Below are 20,988 nucleotides of genomic sequence, written 5' to 3' on the forward strand. Positions count from 1 at the left end.
CAACCATCCTGTCGAGACAAGGTAGAAACAGGTTTCTTTTCACCTTCTCTGAATCACTGAGGTCACTCCACAACTGGACTCCACCACATGAACTTCAGTGCGTTTCTGCTTCTCCCTTTGTCTGTGTGTAGCACACAGACAAGGGGATTTGATTTGCTGCACAGAATACAGCTCAGCACTGCACAAATTTATATTTATATAGGCATTTAAGTATGGACTTGCTAATAGCGTCGCTAAATTAGCTGGCTACCTTAACCAGCTAATTTATCACCAGACCGTACCTCCCTCTTTCTCACCTCCCCTTACTGCTTCCCTGTCCCTGCTTCGGCTGAAGAATTTCTTGATATCCATCTACAGAAGTCATGCAATAATGTTTTCAGTTAGTATAACGTAATTTGGTTTCATTAAAAAATACATATATATAAAATTAACTTTTGTTGTGTCACATTACCTCAAACTGCGCTGTGTGCTCAGTGTCCTGCTGCTCCGCATTCGACATTAGAGTCCCTTGATTGAGAGAGTTACGACAAGTTTTAACTCTCTCCATCAAGGGACTCTAAGGGAAAGCTGCATGCTGCGTGTGTGGAGTTCACCTGCAGCTCATGCACCGTGATATGCACTGACATATACAGAATGTGCGCATGAGCTATAACCTCTGTTTGGAGTTAATACTCTTGCAATGCATTTGAGCAAGAATATACATCTTTCCCTGTCTGAAGTATCTGAATTAATGTATGATAAATATTTATTATTGAAAATTAATCGTGCATTTATACTGGGGCATGTGCCCCAGTAAAGGGGGTCTGGTGACGCCCCAGTGTCCTGCTGATCAACAGCATTTTATTAGTGACACATGTTGCAAATTCTGCAACTGCATAAACTGGAGTATAACACACACACACACACACACACACACACACATATTTTATATATATATATATATATATATATATATATATATATATATATATATATATATATATATATATATATATATATAGTGCAACTGGAAAGTATCCACAGCACTTCACTTTTTTCACATTTTATGTTGCAGCCTTATTCCAAAATGGAGTAAATTCATTTTCCCCTTCAAACTTCCACTCACACCAGTCCATAACGACAACATGAAAAACTTTTTTTTTTTTCAAACTTATTGAAAATAAAAAAACCTAAGAAGTCACATGTAGGCTGCATAAGTATTCACACCCTTTGCTCAATATTTTGTTGATGCACCTTTGGCAGCAATTACAGCCTCAAGTCTCCTCGAATATGATGCCACAAGCTTGGAGCACCTATCTTTGGGCAGTTTTGTCCATTCCTCTTTGCAGCACCTCTCAAGCTCTCAAGCGTTGGTGCACAGCCATTTTCAGATCTCTCCAGAAACCTTCAATCGGATTCAGGTCTGGGCTCTGGCTGGGCCACTCAAGAACATTCACAGAGTTGTCCTGAAACCACTCCTTTGATACCTTGGTTGTGTGCTTAGAGTCATTGTCCTGCTGAAAGATGAACCGTTGCCCCAGTCTGAGGTCAAGAGCACTCTGGAGCATGTTTTCATCCAGGATGTCTCTGTTCATTACTGCATTATTTTTCCATCAAACCGGACTAGTAGTCTCCCAGTTCCTGCCGCTGAAAAACATCCCCACAGCATGATGCTCTCACCACCATGCTTCACTGTAGGGATGGTGCCTGGTTTCCTCCAAACATGATACCTGACATTCACACCAGAGAGTTCAATCTTTGTCTCATCAGACCAGAGAATTTTGTTTCTAATGGTCTGAGAGTGGGCAGCACGGTGGCTTAGTAGTTAGCACTGTTGCCTCACAGCGAGAAGGTCGTGGGTTCAATTCCCGTGGCCTTTCTGTGTGGAGTTTGCACGTTCTCCCCGTGTGTGCGTGGGTTTCCTCCGGGTGCTCCGGTTTCTTCCCACATCCAAAGACATGCAGGTTAGGTGGATTGGAGTCTTTAGATTGTCCGTAGGTGTGTGTGTGGGGGTGTGTCTGTGTTTGCTTGTCTGTTTCTGGCTCTGCGACAGACTAGCGTCCTGTCCTGGGTGTACCTGGGTGTCACGCTCTATGACTGCTGGGATAGGCTCCAGCCCCCCGCGACCCTTAATTGGACTAAGCGGTAGAAAATGGATGGATGGATAGATGGGCTGAGAGTGCTTCAGGTGCCTTTTGGCAAACTGCAGGTGGTCTGCCGTGTGCCTTTTACAAAGGAGTGGCTTCTGTCTGGTCACTCTACCATACAGGCCTGATTGGTGGATTGCTGCAGAGATGGTTGTCCTTCTGGAAGGTTCTCCTCTCTCCACAACGGAATGCTGGAGCTCTGACAGAGTGACCATCAGGTTCTTGATCATCTCCCTAACTAAGGCCCTTCTCCCCCGATTGCTCAGTTTAGACAAACAGCCAGCTCGGGGAAGAGTCCTGGTGGATGTGAACTTCTTCCATTTATGGATGCTGGAAGCCACTGGCTACATTTACATGCCATTAATATTCGGGATAAGGTCAATATTCTGGTTTCTGAATCATTAGGAATAACCCGTTTACATGCTTAAGCAGACAGAGTTACTCCTGTATACGTGGTCATTGGTATCATTTGGAATATCCCCATCTAAACAGCGACGCACGTCTTCCACCAGTGCTTCATTTGGTCTGGCGTTCATGCAAATACTGCTTCACAGAACTTTTCGGAAACCTTCTTGTAAATGTCGCTATCTCGGTACTTTCTACCGTCAATAAAAGACATTATATTCATGTCTTTCACAATACTAATAAAGTACTTGGTTTTCTCCTCGCTCCAAAAGTGTGATGCTGTGCTGCCGCGTCTGGATTTCCCCATGCTTGTTTACATCTGCTTCTGCGGTGTCTGGTGGGTTGCGTGCGCTGCATACAAGTCGTTACCGTACTCAAAAGACCAAGATTCCTTGCGGATAGGACATGCGCAGAACACAAAATAATGTTCCTTTCTATGGAGATATTCCGATGCATGTTTATATGACCTGATATTCGGGTTAGAAAAGGAATAACCCAGGGGTCATATTCCGGTTTTTAAAAACCGGAATATGAGCATATTCAGGTTTTTGCAAGTGTTTACATGGCCGTGCGCAACCGGGTTATTGCTAATATTCCGGTAATGAAAGGGTTATGAAAGGGTTATTGGCTGCATGTAAACGTAGTCACTGTGCTCATTGGGACCTTCAAAGCAGCAGAAATTCAGACAATCCTGTCTCTGAGGTCTACAGACAATTCATTTGACTTCATGCTTGGTTTGTGCTCTGACATGCACCGTCAACTATGTAGACAGGTGTGTGCCTTTCAAAATCATGTACAATCAACTGAATTTTCCCCCAGTTGGACTTAATTTAGCTGTAGAAACATCTAAAGGATGTACCTGAGCACAAGTCTGAGCTGGGATTTGAGCCACTGGGAGGAGGTGACCTCAGATGGTTGTCTGTTAAAACTGAATTCCTCCTTGCAATTTCATCCACTAAGTGTGTTGGCTAATTACATGCCTTGTCAATCACTGAGAACTGTGTGTTAGAATTGTAATGGATCAGGGGTTACTCTATGGCCTAACCCTTCTTTTCCACCAAAGCAAGGTTTGGCTTTTCATGTTAACCAGCCTGTTGGCATGGCTGTCTTTGCCCCACAATCTAGTGGAGAGACTAATTCTAGTCTTTTCTGCCCTGTTTATGCACATACAGTAGTGTTCAGAATAATAGTAGTGCTATGTGCCTAGAAAGTTTAATCCAGGTTTTGAGTATATTTCTTATTGTTACATCGGAAACAAGGTACCAGTAGATTCAGTAGATTCTCACAAATCCAACAAGACCAAGCATTCATGATATGCACACTCTTAAGGCTACAAAATTGGTCTATTAGTAAAAAATAAAGTAGAAAAGGGGGTGTTCACAATAATAGTACTGTGGCATTCAGTCAGTGAGTTTGTCAGTTTTGTGGAACAAACAGGTGTGAATCAGGTGTCCCCTATTTAAGGATGAAGCCAGCACCTGTTGAACATGCTTTTCTCTTTGAACCCTGAGGAAAATGGGATGTTCAAGACACTGTTCAGTAGAACAGCGTAGTTTGATTAAAAAGTTGACTGGAGAGGGGAAAACTTATACGCAGGTGCAAAACATTATAGGCTATTCATCTACAATGATCTCCAATGCTTTAAAATGGACAAAAAAACAGAGACGAGTGGAAGAAAACAACCATCAAAATGGACAGAAGAATAACCAGAATGGCAAAGGCTCACCCATTGATCAGCTCCAGGATGATCAAAGACAGTCTGGAGTTACCGTTAAGTGCTGTGACAGTTAGAAGACGCCTGTGTGAAGCTAATTTATTTGCAAGAATCCCCTGCAAAGTCCCTCTGTTAATCAATCAAATCAATCAATTTTATTTATATAGCGCCAAATCACAACAAACAGTTGCCCCAAGGCGCTTTATATTGTAAGGCAAGGCCATACAATAATTACGTAAAAACCCCAACGGTCAAAACGACCCCCTGTGAGCAAGCACTTGGCGACAGTGGGAAGGAAAAACTCCCTTTTAACAGGAAGAAACCTCCAGCAGAACCAAGCTCAGGGAGGGGCAGTCTTCTGCTGGGACTGGTTGGGGCTGAGGGAGAGAACCAGGAAAAAGACATGCTGTGGAGGGGAGCAGAGATCAATCACTAATGACTAAATGCAGAGTGGTGCATACAGAGCAAAAAGAGAAAGAAACACTCAGTGCATCATGGGAACCCCCCAGCAGTCTAAGTCTATAGCAGCATAACTAAGGGATGGTTCAGGGTCACCTGATCCAGCCCTAACTATAAGCTTTAGCAAAAAGGAAAGTTTTAAGCCTAATCTTAAAAGTAGAGAGGGTGTCTGTCTCCCTGATCTGAATTGGGAGCTGATTCCACAGGAGAGGAGCCTGAAAGCTGAAGGTTCTGCCTCCCATTCTACTCTTACAAACCCTAGGAACTACAAGTAAGCCTGCAGGCTGAGAGTGAAGTGCTCTATTGGGGTGATATGGTACTATGAGGTCCCTAAGATAAGATGGGACCTGATTATTCAAAACCTTATAAGTAAGAAGAAGAATTTTAAATTCTATTCTAGAATTAACAGGAAGCCAATGAAGAGAGGCCAATATGGGTGAGATATGCTCTCTCCGTTAGTACTCTAGCTGCAGCATTTTGAATTAACTGAAGGCTTTTCAGGGAAGTTTTAGGACAACCTGATAATAATGAATTACAGTAGTCCAGCCTAGAGGAAATAAATGCATGAATTAGTTTTTCAGCATGACTCTGAGACAAGACCTTTCTAATTTTAGAGATATTGCGTAAATGCAAAAAAGCAGTCCTACATATTTGTTTAATATGCGCATTGAATGACATATCCTGATCAAAAATGACTCCAAGATTTCTCACAGTATTACTAGAGGTCAGGGTAATGCCATCCAGAGTAAGGATCTGGTTAGACACCATGTTTCGAAGATTTGTGGGGCCAAGTACAATAACTTCAGTTTTATCTGAGTTTAAAAGCAGAAAATTAGAGGTCATCCATGTCTTTATGTCTGTAAGACAATCCTGCAGTTTAGCTAATTGGTGTGTGTCCTCTGGCTTCATGGATAGATAAAGCTGGGTATCATCTGCGTAACAATGAAAATTTAAGCAACGCTGTCTAATAATACTGCCTAAGGGAAGCATGTATAAAGTGAATAAAATTGGTCCTAGCACAGAACCTTGTGGAACTCCATAATTAACCTTAGCCTGTGAAGAAGATTCCCCATTTACATGAACAAATTGTAATCTATTAGATAAATATGATTCAAACCACCGCAGCGCAGTGCCTTTAATACCTATGGCATGCTCTAATCTCTGTAATAAAATTTTATGGTCAACAGTATCAAAAGCAGCACTGAGGTCTAACAGAACTGTCTGAGGCCATAAGAAGATCATTTGTAACCTTCACTAATGCTGTTTCTGTACTATGATGAATTCTAAAACCTGACTGAAACTCTTCAAATAGACCATTCCTCTGCAGATGATCAGTTAGCTGTTTTACAACTACCCTTTCAAGAATTTTTGAGAGAAAAGGAAGGTTGGAGATTGGCCTATAATTAGCTAAGATAGCTGGGTCAAGTGATGGCTTTTTAAGTAATGGTTTAATTACTGCCACCTTAAAAGCCTGTGGTACATAGCCAACTAATAAAGATAGATTGATCATATTTAAGATCAAAGCATTAAATAACGGTAGGGCTTCCTTGAGCAGCCTGGTAGGAATGGGGTCTAATAGACATGTTGATGGTTTGGATGAAGTAACTAATGAAAATAACTCAGACAGAACAATCGGAGAGAAAGAGTCTAACCAAATACCAGCATCACTGAAAGCAGCCAAAGATAACGATATGTCTTTGGGATGGTTATGAGTAATTTTTTCTCTAATAGTTAAAATTTTATTAGCAAAGAAAGTCATGAAGTCATTACTAGTTAAAGTTAAAGGAATACTCGGCTCAATCGAGCTCTGACTCTTTGTCAGCCTGGCTACAGTGCTGAAAAGAAACCTGGGGTTGTTCTTATTTTCTTCAATTAGTGATGAGTATTAAGATGTCCTAGCTTTACGGAGGGCTTTTTTATAGAGCAACAGACTCTTTTTCCAGGCTAAGTGAAGATCTTCTAAATTAGTGAGACGCCATTTCCTCTCCAACTTACGGGTTATCTGCTTTAAGCTGCGACTTTGTGAGTTATACCACGGAGTCAGGCACTTCTGATTTAAAGCTCTCTTTTTCAGAGGAGCTACAGCATCCAAAGTTGTCTTCAATGAGGATGTAAAACTATTGACGAGATACTCTATCTCACATACAGAGTTTAGGTAGCTACTCTGCACTGTGTTGGTATATGGCATTAGAGAACATAAAGAAGGAATCATATCCTTAATCCTAGTTACAGTGCTTTCTGAAAGACTTCTAGTGTAATGAAACTTATTCCCCACTGCTGGGTAGTCCATCAGAGTAAATGTAAATGTTATTAAGAAATGATCAGACAGAAGGGAGTTTTCAGGGAATACTGTTAAGTCTTCAATTTCCATACCATAAGTCAGAACAAGATCTAAGATATGATTAAAGTGGTGGGTGGACTCATTTACATTTTGAGCAAAGCCAATTGAGTTTAATAATAGATTAAATGCAGTGTTGAGGCTGTCATTCTCAGCATCTGTGTGGATGTTAAAATCGCCCACTATAATTATCTTATCTGAGCTAAGCACTAAGTCAGACAAAAGGTCTGAAAATTCACAGAGAAACTCACAGTAACGACCAGGTGGACGATAGATAATAACAAATAAAACTGGTTTTTGGGACTTCCAATTTGGATGGACAAGACTAAGAGTCAAGCTTTCAAATGAATTAAAGCTCTGTCTGGGTTTTGATTAATTAATAAGCTGGAATGGAAGATTGCTGCTAATCCTCCGCCTCGGCCCGTGCTACGAGCATTCTGGCAGTTAGTGTGACTCGGGGGTGTTGACTCATTTAAACTAACATATTCATCCTGCTGTAACCAGGTTTCTGTAAGGCAGAATAAATCAATATGTTGATCAATTATTATATAATTTACTAACAGGGACTTAGAAGAGAGAGACCTAATGTTTAATAGACCACATTTAACTATTTTAGTCTGAGGTGCAGTTGAAGGTGCTATATTATTTTTTCTTTTTGAATTTTTATGCTTAAATAGATTTTTGCTGGTTATTGGTGGTCTGGGAGCAGGCACCGTCTCTACGGGGATGGGGTAATGAGGGGATGGCAGGGGACATCAACTGGCCTAAAGAGAAATGGAGGAATATTTTGTGGACTGATGAGAGTAAAATTGTTCTTTTTTTGGTCCAAGGGCCGCAGTTTGTGAGACGACCCCCAAACTCTGAATTCAAGCCACAGTTCACAGTGAAGACAGTGAAGCATGGTGGTGCAAGCATCATGATATGGGCATGTTTCTCCTACTATGATGTTGGGCCTATATATCGCATACCAGGTGTCATGGATAGGGATGGGTATCGAGAACCGGTTCCTTTCGGGTATCGTTAAGAAATGATTCGATCCACCGACATCAATAACCTTTTTGCTTAACGATTCTGTTATCGGTCTTTCAGAGTGGCCATTATTTTGGGGGGTGTTTGTCAGGAAAATGATCATTTCTCTACATTGATTACAGACCCTGCAGTGGGTTCGTAATCAACTTTTCTGCAGCGCGGCTTTGCTTTGAACCTTGAACCAATTGAAGCAGTGGTTCGCAGATTGAAGCAGTGCTTCAAGCTATTGCTTCATTTATTCTTTCTTTCGCTTAATTTTCCCCCGCTAAAACCCTAAAGAGCATACGTCTGAGAGTATTATTTACCTTTTTTATGTTAAACCGACCTGTTATGGTCTTCTGAAACAGTTGATAGATGTATTTTATAACTTAAAAATGGGAGCGATGCTAACGCGCTAGCATGTCTATGGCATTTTCATGTTAAAAGTTAGCATTAAGCAGTTGCAGCTGTCATCACGTTCGGGTGCATTTGTTTTCAAATTGTAATATTTTTTAAATTTATTTTTGTTTATATATTAATAATCTAATGATTATTATATACAATATATACTTATTATTACAATTTTAGAGAAAGAGACAAAAAGAACCTGAATAGAAACACAACAGAAAATATAAAACCAACTAACAATGAACATAAATAAATACATACATACATACATACAGAAATAAATAAGTGTTTCCTGTGAACACCTAGTGACTCTTACATAGGGATGGGTATTGATAAGATTTTAGCGATATTGATGCCATTATCGATTCTGCTTATCGATCCGATTCCTTATCGATTCAATATCGATAAGGGTCGATATCGATCGACCCTTATCGATACCTCGTGAATTTTGTACTAAAAGTAGGCTTTACAGGTTTTCTATGTATTTCATTGAGTCTTAAAGTAAATAAATATGAAATTGGTCACTGTATCCTTGATCTCTGGACATAAATAAAAATAAACAAAACGGTGTTTCGCTTTGAAGTTATTAATTCTGACTGGATTCTATCGTTCTAATTTGACTCGTCAGAGAGCCGCGCAACGTTTGGAGCTGTGTGAACAGAACAGAGGACAATTCTCGTTTCTTTCTCGCAACAAGACAGGAGTCCCAGTTAGTAACTTTAATCCGCACAAAAGTGACTCACATATTTCACACATATTCAGGGATGAAAGTGGTGAAAAACAAAAAAAGCTGAAACCCAAAATTACCCCCCAACACCACATGCATGAAAATGTTTGAATTCTAGAAGCTCTGAAATGCAATCTGGGACTATTCCAGACAATAAACTGCAGTGAGTGCAGCATCCATTTAGTGAGAAAAAAAAAAACTTTCCTTATTCAAATTCATTCCAGTAGTATTCTGATCTTAATTATGGAATCACCGGCCTCGGAGGATGTTCATTCAGTTGTTTAATTTTGTAGAAAAAAAGCAGATCATAGTCATGACACAAAACTAAAGTCATTTCAAATGGCAACTTTCTGGCTTTAAGAAACACTCAAAGAAATCAGGAAAAAAAATTGTGGCAGTCAGTAACGGTTACTTTTTTAGACCAAGCAGAGGGAAAAAAATATGGAATCACTCAATTCTGAGGAAAAAATTATGGAATAATGAAAAACAAAAGAACGCTCCAACACATCACTAGTATTTTGTTGCACCACCTCTGGCTTTTATAACAGCTTACAGTCTCTGAGGCATGGACTTAATGAGTGACAAACAGTACTCTTCATCAATCTGGCTCCAACTTTCTCTGATTGCTGTTGCCAGATCAGCTTTGCAGGTTGGAGCCTTGTCATGGACCATTTTCTTCAACTTCCAAAGATTTTCAATTGGATTAAGATCCGGACAATTTGCAGGCCATGACATTGACCCTATGTGTCTTTTTGCAAGGAATGTTTTCACAGTTTTTGCTCTATGGCAAGATGCATTATCATCTTGAAAAATGATTTCATCATCCCCAAACATCCTTTCAGTTGATGGGATAAGAAAAGTGTCCAAAATATCAACGTAAACTTGTGCATTTATTGATGATGTAATGACAGCCATCTCCCCAGTGCCTTTACCTGACATGCAGCCCCATATCATCAATGACTGTGGAAATTTACATGTTCTCTTCATGCAGTCATCTTTATAAATCTCATTGGAATGGCACCAAACAAAAGTTCCGGCATCATCACCTTGCCCAATGCAGATTTGAGATTCATCACTGAATATGACTTTCATCCAGTCATCCACAGTCCACGACTGCTTTTCCTTAGCCCATTGTAACCTTGTTTTTTTTTTTTTTCTATTTAGGTGTTAATGATGGCTTTCCTTTAGCTTTTGTGTATGTAAATCCCATTTCCTTTAGGCAGTTTCTTACAGTTCGGTCACACACATTGACTCCAGTTGCCTCCCATTCGTTCCTCATTTGTTTTGTTGTGCATTTTCGATTTTTGAGACATATTGCTTTAAGTTTTCTGTCTTGATGCTTTGATGTCTTCCTTGGTCTACCAGTATGTTTACCTTTAACAACCTTCCCATGTTTTTCGTATTTGGTCCAGAGTTTAGACACAGCTGACTGTGAACAACCAACATCTTTTGCAACATTGCGTGATGATTTACTCTCTTTTAAGAGTTTGATAATCCTCTCCTTTGTTTCAATTGACATCTCTTGTGTTGGAGCCATGATTCATGTCAGTCCACTTGGTGCAACAGCTCTCCAAGGTGTGATCACTCCTTTTTAGATGCAGACTAACGAGCAGATCTGATTTGATGCAGGTGTTAGTTTTGGGGATGAAAATATACAGGGTGATTCCATAATTTATTCCTCAGAATTGAGTCCATATTTTTTTTTCCCTCTGCTTGGTCTAAAAAAGTAACCGTTACTGACTGCCACAATTATTTTTCTTGATTTCTTATAGTGTTTCTTAAAGCCAGAAGGTTGCCATTTGAAATGACTTTAGTTTTGTGTCATGTCTGTGATCTGCTTTTTTTCTACAAAATTAAACAACTGAATGAACATCCTCCGAGGCCGGTGATTCCATAATTATTGCCAGGGGTTGTAGGATGCAGCAGTTTTCTAGTTTGGCAGATAGTTCTGGATGAAATCACTGAAGAAATTAACAAATTGAAAATATGGTTTGACCGAAACAAACTGTCATTAAACTTAAGACAGGGATGAAATGGAGGTGTAAGAGTCACTAGGTGTTCACAGGAAACATTTATTTATGTATGTATTTATTTATTTATGTATGTTCATTGTTAGTTGCTTTTATATTTTCTGTTGTGTTTCTATTCAGGTTCTTTTTGTCTCTTTCTCTAAATTTGTATATAATAATCATTAGATTATTAATATATAAACAAACAAAAAAAATATTAAGAAATATTACATTTTGAAAACAAATGCACCCGAACGTGATGACAGCTGCAATTGCTTAATGCTAACTTTTAACATTGAAAATGCCATAGACATGCTAACGCGTTAGCATCGCTCCCGTTTTTAAGTTCTAAAATACATCAACTGTTTCAGAAGACCATAACAGGTCAGTTTAACATAGAAAAGGTAAATAATACTCACAGACGTATGCTCTTTAAGGTTTTAGCGGGAGAAAATTAAGCGAAAGAAAGAATAAACAAAGCAATAGATCGAAGCATTGCTTCAATCTGCGAACTACTGCTTCGATTGGTTCAAGGTTCAAAGCAAAGCCGCGCTGCAGAAAAGCAGGGTCCGTAATCAATGTAGAGAAATTATAATTTTCCTGACAAACACCCCCCAAAACAACGGCCACTCTGAAGGACCGATAACAGAATCATTATGCACAAAGCTTATTGATGTCAGTGGATCGACTCATTTCTTAACGATACCCCAAAGGAACCGGTTATCGATACCCATCCCTACTCTTACACCTCCATTACATCCCTGTCTTATTTAAGTTTAATGACAGTTTGTTTCAGTCAAACCATATTTTCACTTTGCTAATTTCTTCAGTGATTTCCTCCAGAACTATCTGCCAAACTAGAAAACTGCTACATCCTTGTAAGAGCAGAATACTACTGGAATGAATTTGAATAACGAAAGTTGGGTTTTTTTTCTCACTAAATGGATGTTGCACTCACTCCAGTTTATTGTCTGGAATAGTCCCAGATTGCATTTCAGAGATTCTAGAATTCAAACATTTTCGTGCAGGTGGTGTTGGGGGGTAATTTTGGGTTTCAGCTTTTTTTGTTTTTCACCACTTTCATCCCTGAATATGTCAATCGTGAGTCACTTTTGTGTGGATTAAAGTTACTAACTGGGCCTCCTGTCTTGTTGCGAGAAAGAAACAAGAATCGTCCTCCGTTCTGTTCACACAGCTCCAAACGCTGCGCGGCTCTCTGCTGAGTCAAGTTAGATAGATGGAGTCCAGTCGGAATTAATAACTTAAAAGCAAAACACCGTTTTGTTTATTTTCATTTATGTCCAGAGATCAAGGATACAGTGACCAATTTCATATTTATTTACTTTAAGACTCAATGAAATACATAGAAAACCTGTAAAGCCTACTTTTAGTACAAAATTCACGAGCTATCGATAAGGGAATCGATAAGGAATCAGATCAATAAGCAGAATCGATAATGGCATCGATATCGATAAAATCTTATCAATACCCATCCCTAATCATGGATCGTTTGGATATTTCAAAATACTTGAAGAGGTCATGTTGCCTTATGCTGAAGAGGACATGCCCTTGAAATGGGTGTTTCAACAAGACAATGACCCCAAGCACACTAGTAAATAAGCAAAATCTTGGTTCCAAACCAACAAAATTAATGCTTCGCAGATGTGAAGAAATCATGAAAAACTGTGGTTATACAACTAAATACTAGTTTTGTGATTCACAGGATTGCTAAAAAAGCAGTTTGAACATAATAGTTTTGAGTTTGATGCGTCAACAACAGATGCTACTATTGTTGAGAACATCCCCTTTTCTACTTATAGCCCAATTTCATAGCCTTAGGAGTGTGCATATCATGAATGCTTGGTCTTGTTGGATTTGTGAGAATCTATTGAATCTAATGGTACCTTGTTTCCCATGTAACAATAAGAAATATACTCAAAACCTGGATTAAACTTTCTAGGCACATAGCACTACTATTATTCTGAACACTACTGTACATAGTGCTTTTCCATCTGCATCAGATACTCAAACACACATCAATGCCTCACAATGCAAGGCGCTCACTACACACCAGGAGCAACTAGGGGATTAAGAACCTTGCCCAAGGGCCCTTAGTGATTTTCCGGTCAGACTGGGATTTGAACTGAGGATCCTCTGGTCTCAAGCCCAATACTTTAACCACTACACCATCACCTCCCACACCTTCGGAAAGACTGTCACATTGGATTGTTGATGCTATATTATGGGCTTATAGTACCGGCGACAGTCAACCCCCTCCACCAAGATGTCATTCAGCCTGGGGCATCTCCACTTCCTGGGCTGCCCTGAGAGGTGTTCCATGGAGTGACATCTGTGTTGTGGCAACGTGGGCTTTCTCCTGTACTTTTGCCCACTCCTACAACGTTTAATGTGGTTGCTGGTCACTCTGTGATGACGGCTGTATTATTAGCCTTTTCAAACTTCACCTGAGGTTCTCTAAGTGCAGATTCCTCGTGACATTTTTGGTATGAGGTCATCCAGGTGTTAAGCACCGCCATCTGGCGGCCAGAAGGAAGAAAACAGAATGAGAGTTACATATGTAACTACTGTTCTATAAATTCCAGATGAGAGTTGGTTGTCATTTGGAGACTAGTCCATAGATTCCGAAAGAAGAGAATGCTGGGTGACACAGTCTACTGTTACTGACGTCATCCAGGTCACGTTCACAACCGTGATTTTGTTGGTATTTAATCTTGACCTCTGCACGTCTTTACACCAGCCTCTGGCAATCATCCGGTGTCCCCCCCAAAAATCGGTGCACCCTGCCTTCACTGCGCAGAAGTCATTTGGGACCACAGCAGCTCGTCTGAGATGGAGTCTGTTCACCCAAAGCCATCAAAGAGAATAATGGGATTAATAACCATCAGATGACAAGGTAAAACCTCTTAAATCATTCTAAAGTCAGTTTTAAGCAGAAACGAGGCTATAATCGGTGAGTCGTGAAGTGAACGCATCAGCTTGCAGCTGGTTTAGCCACTGCACTCTGATCTCATTGCCTTTTATGATGAAATCATGCTGAATTTATGTGGAAATGATTGTTGTACTGAAGGTTCAAGATATCTGTCGCTGAGATCGATGACTGGAGCGCAGCTTGAAGCACAAACGAGGTGTTAATCCGTGAACCGCGTTATCAGGGTGGACCGATTTTGTTCGGTCTCCCGACACCGGAATTCATAGAACCGTAGTTACATAACTCTCGTTTCAATGGTAACCAATACAAGCCACTTTACAAAATACGTTATCGAGCATTTTATGTTTTGGATTCTGTCAAAGATTATATTTGTATTATTACTGCTCATTTTTGTATACACGTTTGACAATATTTTCATTGTTCGTCATTATACTTTTTTCCCTCCCTCCTGAGGACCACAAATGTGTTTTATGCTTTATTATGCTATCAGCAATTTTATATACTTTATTTACAGTATTTTATTGTCAAACAAATCAAAATAATCTGGGTAACAATTTAGCTAGCGACTTTTTTTAGGCATCTTTTAAACCTATTATATTCTTAAAAGCTCCAAACGCAACGTTTGCCGCTACGTTTTGCAGCCTACGTAAGATATTATCTAATACGTTAATGTCTAACATGGAAACATAAATTTGACAGGATTTTTCGCATGTTTCAACAAAAAAGCCCGAACTCACAAACTGCTGGAGTTCAGCGTCCGAGCGGCTTCCGGTTCCTGTCGTGCTGCGTTTAGGTACAACTCGAATAAAACAAAATCCATTTCTCACATGAACCAAAATGGAAGATTGCGAACAGTCGTCTATATGCGGGGAAAAAAAAAAATCTCACTCAAATCTGCTATTAGTTTGTGTTCTCAAATCTTAAGCATCTAAAAACTTTGTTACTCCAGCCTTTGGCTGTGTGAAGAACTTTACAAACGTGTGTCCGTAACATGATCCGCACCATAAAGTCCACTTGGGTTTCATCAGAAATTTGCTTTTGTCTTTAAGTTGCCCTCGGCTATAATTTACATAAAAATAAATAGGTTATTCTGTCAATAATCCTATTGGACGTGTCAAACGTGATTACATAGAGAAACTGAAAACAAAAGCCTTGTTTGCCCACAACTACGCCCTTTCCAGATCACTTCCCGTAAACGACTGTTGAATTTAAATTTCCAACGACTCCGAATGTAACATTATTTTCTGAAGTACTCATGTGCACCAAATAATCGCTCAATTTAAATACAAACTAACCCGCTTCTACTGCACTTAAAAAAGGGGTCATTACTTCACAAAGTTTGGGTTTCACTATTTATTTTGTTGAAGACAGCCTATTTCCATCTCCCAACAGTTTGGACAAGCCACCGGTATTCCTTCCAGGTCAGAATTTTAGATTGGAAACCACATCTTTGCTAACAAGGAATGCTGCAAAAGGAAAAAAAAAAAAAAGAAAAAGAAAAAAATGTTCAACAGAAGGTTCTGAGCACAATTCTATCTCATTACTACAGTGTTTTTGGGGTTAAGCCTGTACAGGAGAACTAATAACTGGGAAAGGTACAGCAAACATCTGCACTCCTCTGCTTCTCCAGCTGCAGTCTCACAGGTGGGACACCCAGCTCCGCCCTCTGTCTACCTCAGACCGCAGGCATGGCCCTGCAAATATCAGATCATTTCTAAAAACCATCAGTCATTTACTGTAGAAAGAAGTCAGACTGCGGTTGATGCATACGGAGGTCGCTGGAGGGATATTAATGAAACCAACCAGTACACCTTCAGAAAGACTTAAGGCATCACATTGCCATATCTGTGCAAAACCATATGGGTTACAATAGTGAAAGAAGTTAGGGAAGGGACAACATGTAACAATTAAGCACAGTTAAGAGAGGAAAAAAGTACACTGTATCCACAGCCTAAAGGAAACTAAAATACCCTAAAAACAACTGTGCTATAGCTTAGTACATGCAAAGGTTATGATTCACAATCCTACGTGAAATGACCATTGTACTTCCCTGGTGACACGTCGCAGCTATGGTAACAAATCAGTGATTTTACTGAAAACTTAAAGGGGGAGGGGCTCACCAGGTTATGATTATAGCAATGGTGTCAGATTTCACATCATCAAGCCCATGTGGTGCAATGGTTTAATATGACCGTCATCATCTTTACAGAAGCGATGAAACTAAAAGCTAAAAAAAAAAAAACTTAAAAAAAAGTATACATATACACATGTAAAAGAAACACACTGGAGGCAAAAAGAAAATCCCAGAAGCCACCAAATGCATCTTCCAACACAATGCACTGCTGCTCCACACCTGTCAACAGTATTGTCCAGTGTCAATTAATACCAACTTAATAACAATACACACAAAAAAAAAAAGATAATCCTTGTGATGACGATTTTTTTTTTTAAATATGCAAAGTTCTTCCTTTCAGGGATTTGAGTATCAGCCTCACTTTCAAAGCCAGAATTTCATTCCCCGACACCTTTGCTGATGTTGTTTCTCTCCTCAGATGTAGTCATATCCGTCTCCCCTCTCTGCATGCGTTTGCACCCAGTCTTACACACTCCCAGTCACGCACGCAGCCAAGCACACACACAACTCATCCGTCCATTCTCTCGCACATGCGACGCTCAGTCGGACTCCTGGACCCGCCCGCCGGATTGGGTGGGGTGGGTGGTGGGTGAGGATGGTGCCCAAGCGGGGTGGGAAGGGGAACTTGTTGTTGTAGGAGATGAACCTGGCTCCTCTGCACCGAGTCCAGACATTCGTACACAATGGGTCCATTCACACACGTCTGATAGTGTGGCCGATTGGGGGAGGGGCTCATTAAGGGCGACACCCTCTCTGTTCAGACGACTGCAGGATGTGATGGTTCATCAAGGTTCAATATTCGAGTCATTTCTGTTTCTCATTTTGTCGTCTTATTTCAAGATGTCTTGAATTTTGATTTTGGATGTCCTTTGATCTCCTCAGGCAGACATCGAGTTTATTTTATTTTTTGTTGTCATTTGAAGACGTTTTCTGAAGACGACAGCTCCAATAACAGAAGTTATGTCGGCATGTCTCTCAAAGCATTCGATGTAGATGTTTTGCTTTTTTTGCAACACATAGCAACTCATTCTCACTCGCACCCACTCGCCATCTCAAACTTCATTTGGGCTGGTTCCTCAGAATGCCAAATGAAATCCACACATTTTTCTCTCAGATAAGATGCAGCCATGGATCCCACGAGCCAAGCACAATGGATCAAATTTCTCACACTCTCGCTCTCTCTCTCGCTCTTTCTCTCCTAATTTTTTTATGTTGAACAGAGTGCTGCATCGTGAACACAACTCCAGAATACCCCAGATACGGTCTAGAACTGGAATCCCTCAGCTGGCACATTGGCAGAATTGAAGCCGTATGTTCCGCCCTGGAGTGATTCTGGGACCAGGCTGGAATCTTCATCGATCTGAAGGACAGACAATACAGCAGCACGTCAATATCTATTCAAGAGACACTACACAAGTGATCTTTGATACATCATTAATGATAAAGAATGAAAGAACCAGTGTATCCATGTTGCTAATATTACCACACTTCAGAAATTAGTACAACTCCGCTAAACAAAGACCATTCTGTATTTCACATTTATGTCCATCTGTGAACGTAAGACAATTCCTTTTTTTCCTGACTCACATCAGATGAGAAGAACTGATCAATAATTTCATATGCCAACTTGTAGATGTCCTCATTTTCATGATTCTGCAATTGCTCCACCTTTTCCAATCCTAATAAAAAGAAATTGTATACATCATTAATAAATCAGCGCCTACGTGATTCTAATACATTAAAAACACAAAGTTCAATGAACAAATAAGACTCGCCTCCGCATTCCTCAATGAGGTTAGCAATAGTTTCAGCCTCATCATCTGCCATCTTCAGGATGTTGCTGAGGCCGTCCAGAACCACTTGCACAACCTGGGCGTCCTTCACTGTCAGCAGGTTACAGAATGGAGGAATCACCTGCTTTTCGATCAGGTGTGCTACCTAAAGGAAACAAAAAAAACAACCATGATTTCCACATTATAATTTCAAATTCCACTCAATATACTTCAAATGTAATTTTCTTGATCCATCTATAAGTTCTAGGTAAGGATACTTGTTATTGGGGCTGGGCGGTATGGCCTAAAATTCATAATGCAGTATAATTTGAAGGACAGGCTGTAGGGGTGGGATGACTGAGCCAAAGCTTGAGCAATTTACTGAATTCAGTCATGTATGAATTGATTCTAGCACAGCAATCATCAATCGCGTACAGAAATTCCACAGCCCTGCCCACACTGACTGAAGAGAGCTGTTTCATCCACTGTTCTGGTCCGTTTTCAAACACAAAAACAGTCTGCATTCTGCTGTCCTTACACCGGCTCCCTGTACAGTTCAGACTGCAGTTTAAAATCTTGGTGATGACTTTTAGAGGTCATTTTGACATCATACCAGTACTAAATAATTAACATCTTTAATTGTGCATTATATAAGTGGTGAAGAAGGAAACTATAAAAAACTTTTTAATCTATTTCAGTGACTGGAAAAAAAAAAAAAAAAATCACATGACTGCTGTCAGACTCCTTTCTGGCCCCACCCCCCAGCACTCCACCTCACAGAGCTCTGTAATCTGGATTATTTCAAAGGAAGATCTGATGACAATATCCTTAAATTTATACATTATAAGATGTTTAACAGGAGGTGCAGCTGACTGAAGTCAGCTACAAAAAAAGGAGGCGAAATTAAATATACACTACAAAAAAATTGATGTCTTCTGTAGGAATGTGACTCCATAACAGAAGTCTTAATATCCACTCTGGCATCTCAGAGATGTTTCCAAACAATTTTACAGATACGAACATCATCAGTCCACAGACTAAATCCAACGAGGGCCAGGAAACCCAAAATAAGTCTTCTTTTGAGCTTAGTGGCAGTTGGCAAACCAATACAGTGCATTACTGCCACCAACTGTTCAGGTAAAAAAATAACCCAGAAACATTTTCCACAGCAGTAAATTACCCAGCTTTCCGGGAATCCCCGGAAAACTATCATCACTGCTTTCCTCCCAGGATCTACAAATTCACACAGGCAGAGGGTATTTTAGCACTGTGTTATATTTTTTTAAATCTACACACACTCATCTTCAATCGCTTAGCCGAGATCAGGGCACGGAGGCTGGAGCCTATCCCAGCAGTCATAGGGCATGACGACAGGTACACCCTGGACAGGACGCCAGTCTGTCACAGGGCCACATACAGACAGACAAACATACATCTGCATGCACACCTACGGACAATTTCAAGTTTCCAATAAACCCAACCTGCATGTCTCTGGATGTGGGAGGAAGCTGGAGCACCCAGAGGGAACCCAAGCACACACAGGGAGAACATACAAACTCCACATGTGGGACTCAATCCCATGACCTTCTTGTTGTGAGGCAACAGTGCTAACCACTAAGCCATCGTGTTGCCCTATTTTTTTTTTTTAATATGGTAAATCGTTTTTGTTATACGTTTCATCAATTCCACTTAGCACTGAATTGTAAGCGTAAAAGGAGGAACATAATTCAGTAACAGTGACTGAATGATATTTAAACTATATCACTGGCTTTGAGCTTTTGATTGAAGAGGTTTTCATTTCTTCACTTTGCTTCAGCAGAGTACTGAACAATAGTATGTTTAAAGATTATGACAATAACCATTGTTTTCCTCAAAAAAAAATGACAGCGCCCACATTTATTTACAGTCATTTTTAAACAATTCATTCCCAGAACAGCCAATTTGAAGCCTATCGGTGGGCATTGCCATGTTGGCAGCAGCGACAGTGCTGATTCTGGCTATGTCACGATGAAGTCACTAGCACATAAAGGGGTGGAACATCGATGGCCCCACTGTGTGATAAATGAACCTGAACACACCCCTCTCTTCAAGTCTGAACCAGCTAATAGGCTAACCTCAGATCAGGTGTTTATTAAGTCATATTTTTGGGGACTGTGTGGTGGTTTTCCTAAGGGTTTCATTGAGTGTGGACATTAAAAGTTATCAGCCCCTTATTTTCTCAGTCATCATGCATTAAAAGTGACCTAAGGGATCAGGCTGCCCATAGCTGCTGAAAGTGCTCACGCCTTTAGCATACAACATTAAAATTTGACCCGAGTTTCACTCAGCATGAATACTGCAGCAGGGGAATTTTAGATGATCTGTTAAGATGTTTCACCCCACAAAAGGTCATGTTATTCCAGGTGCTTTTAATACAATACTTCAAATGAAACAGACATCGTCCTTCACAACAGCTAGCAACCACATCAAGTGGACAAACGACAGTGAGAGTGTGAGCTCGGCCCAGCAGCACATACTATCACAGTATAGACGGCAGTCACTCAAAGCAAACACACCCCTGATTAAACCTGACTTTATGGCTTAAAACATCTTACACTAAGAAGTTCACAAATAAAAAAAAGATTCACCCCTCCGTACAGTGTTTATGAAGGAGGAAACTATCAAGACCAAAACCATTTTTTTGTACCAGGCTGTAAACATGTTTATTTCTGCTCTAAAGATGGACATTTTAACATGGAGTTGAATGGGAACCTGTTCACTCTTGGAGTCAGCCTCAAGTGGCCAGTGAAGGAACTGCATCATCTGAGACCATCAAAGCTTACTGCTTGAGTCTAACAAATGGGTACTTCTGCTAGTTATTTTAAAAACGCACACTGTGGCTCTGTCGTGAAGACGCAGCTGTCATGGCAGTTCACTGTATTAGTTCTGTGCTGCAGAG

The 20,988-nt window shown here is 40.2% G+C and overlaps 2 protein-coding genes across 2 annotated transcripts in view; both read right to left on the minus strand.

Annotated features, from left to right (window-relative positions):
• Positions 1 to 15,077, minus strand: part of trim59 (tripartite motif containing 59) — a 33,509-nt gene extending 18,432 nt beyond the window's left edge. The window contains exon 1 of the mRNA XM_034168294.1: positions 14,882 to 15,077. The gene's annotated coding sequence lies outside the window, so the exon portion shown is untranslated. The remainder of the gene's footprint in view (positions 1 to 14,881) is intronic.
• Positions 15,078 to 15,482: 405 nt separating this feature from the next.
• kpna4 (karyopherin alpha 4 (importin alpha 3)) overlaps positions 15,483 to 20,988 on the minus strand; it is a 33,345-nt gene continuing 27,839 nt past the window's right edge. Inside the window, exons 15-17 of the mRNA XM_034168296.1 lie at positions 18,054 to 18,216; positions 17,866 to 17,957; positions 15,483 to 17,638 (exon numbers count right to left, since the gene is read on the minus strand). Coding sequence (XP_034024187.1) covers positions 17,543 to 17,638; positions 17,866 to 17,957; positions 18,054 to 18,216 — 351 coding nt within the window. The 3' untranslated portion in view covers positions 15,483 to 17,542. The remainder of the gene's footprint in view (positions 17,639 to 17,865; positions 17,958 to 18,053; positions 18,217 to 20,988) is intronic.

This window comes from Thalassophryne amazonica, chromosome 4 (genome assembly GCF_902500255.1).
Source record: "Thalassophryne amazonica chromosome 4, fThaAma1.1, whole genome shotgun sequence".
Lineage (NCBI taxonomy): Eukaryota > Metazoa > Chordata > Actinopteri > Batrachoidiformes > Batrachoididae > Thalassophryne > Thalassophryne amazonica.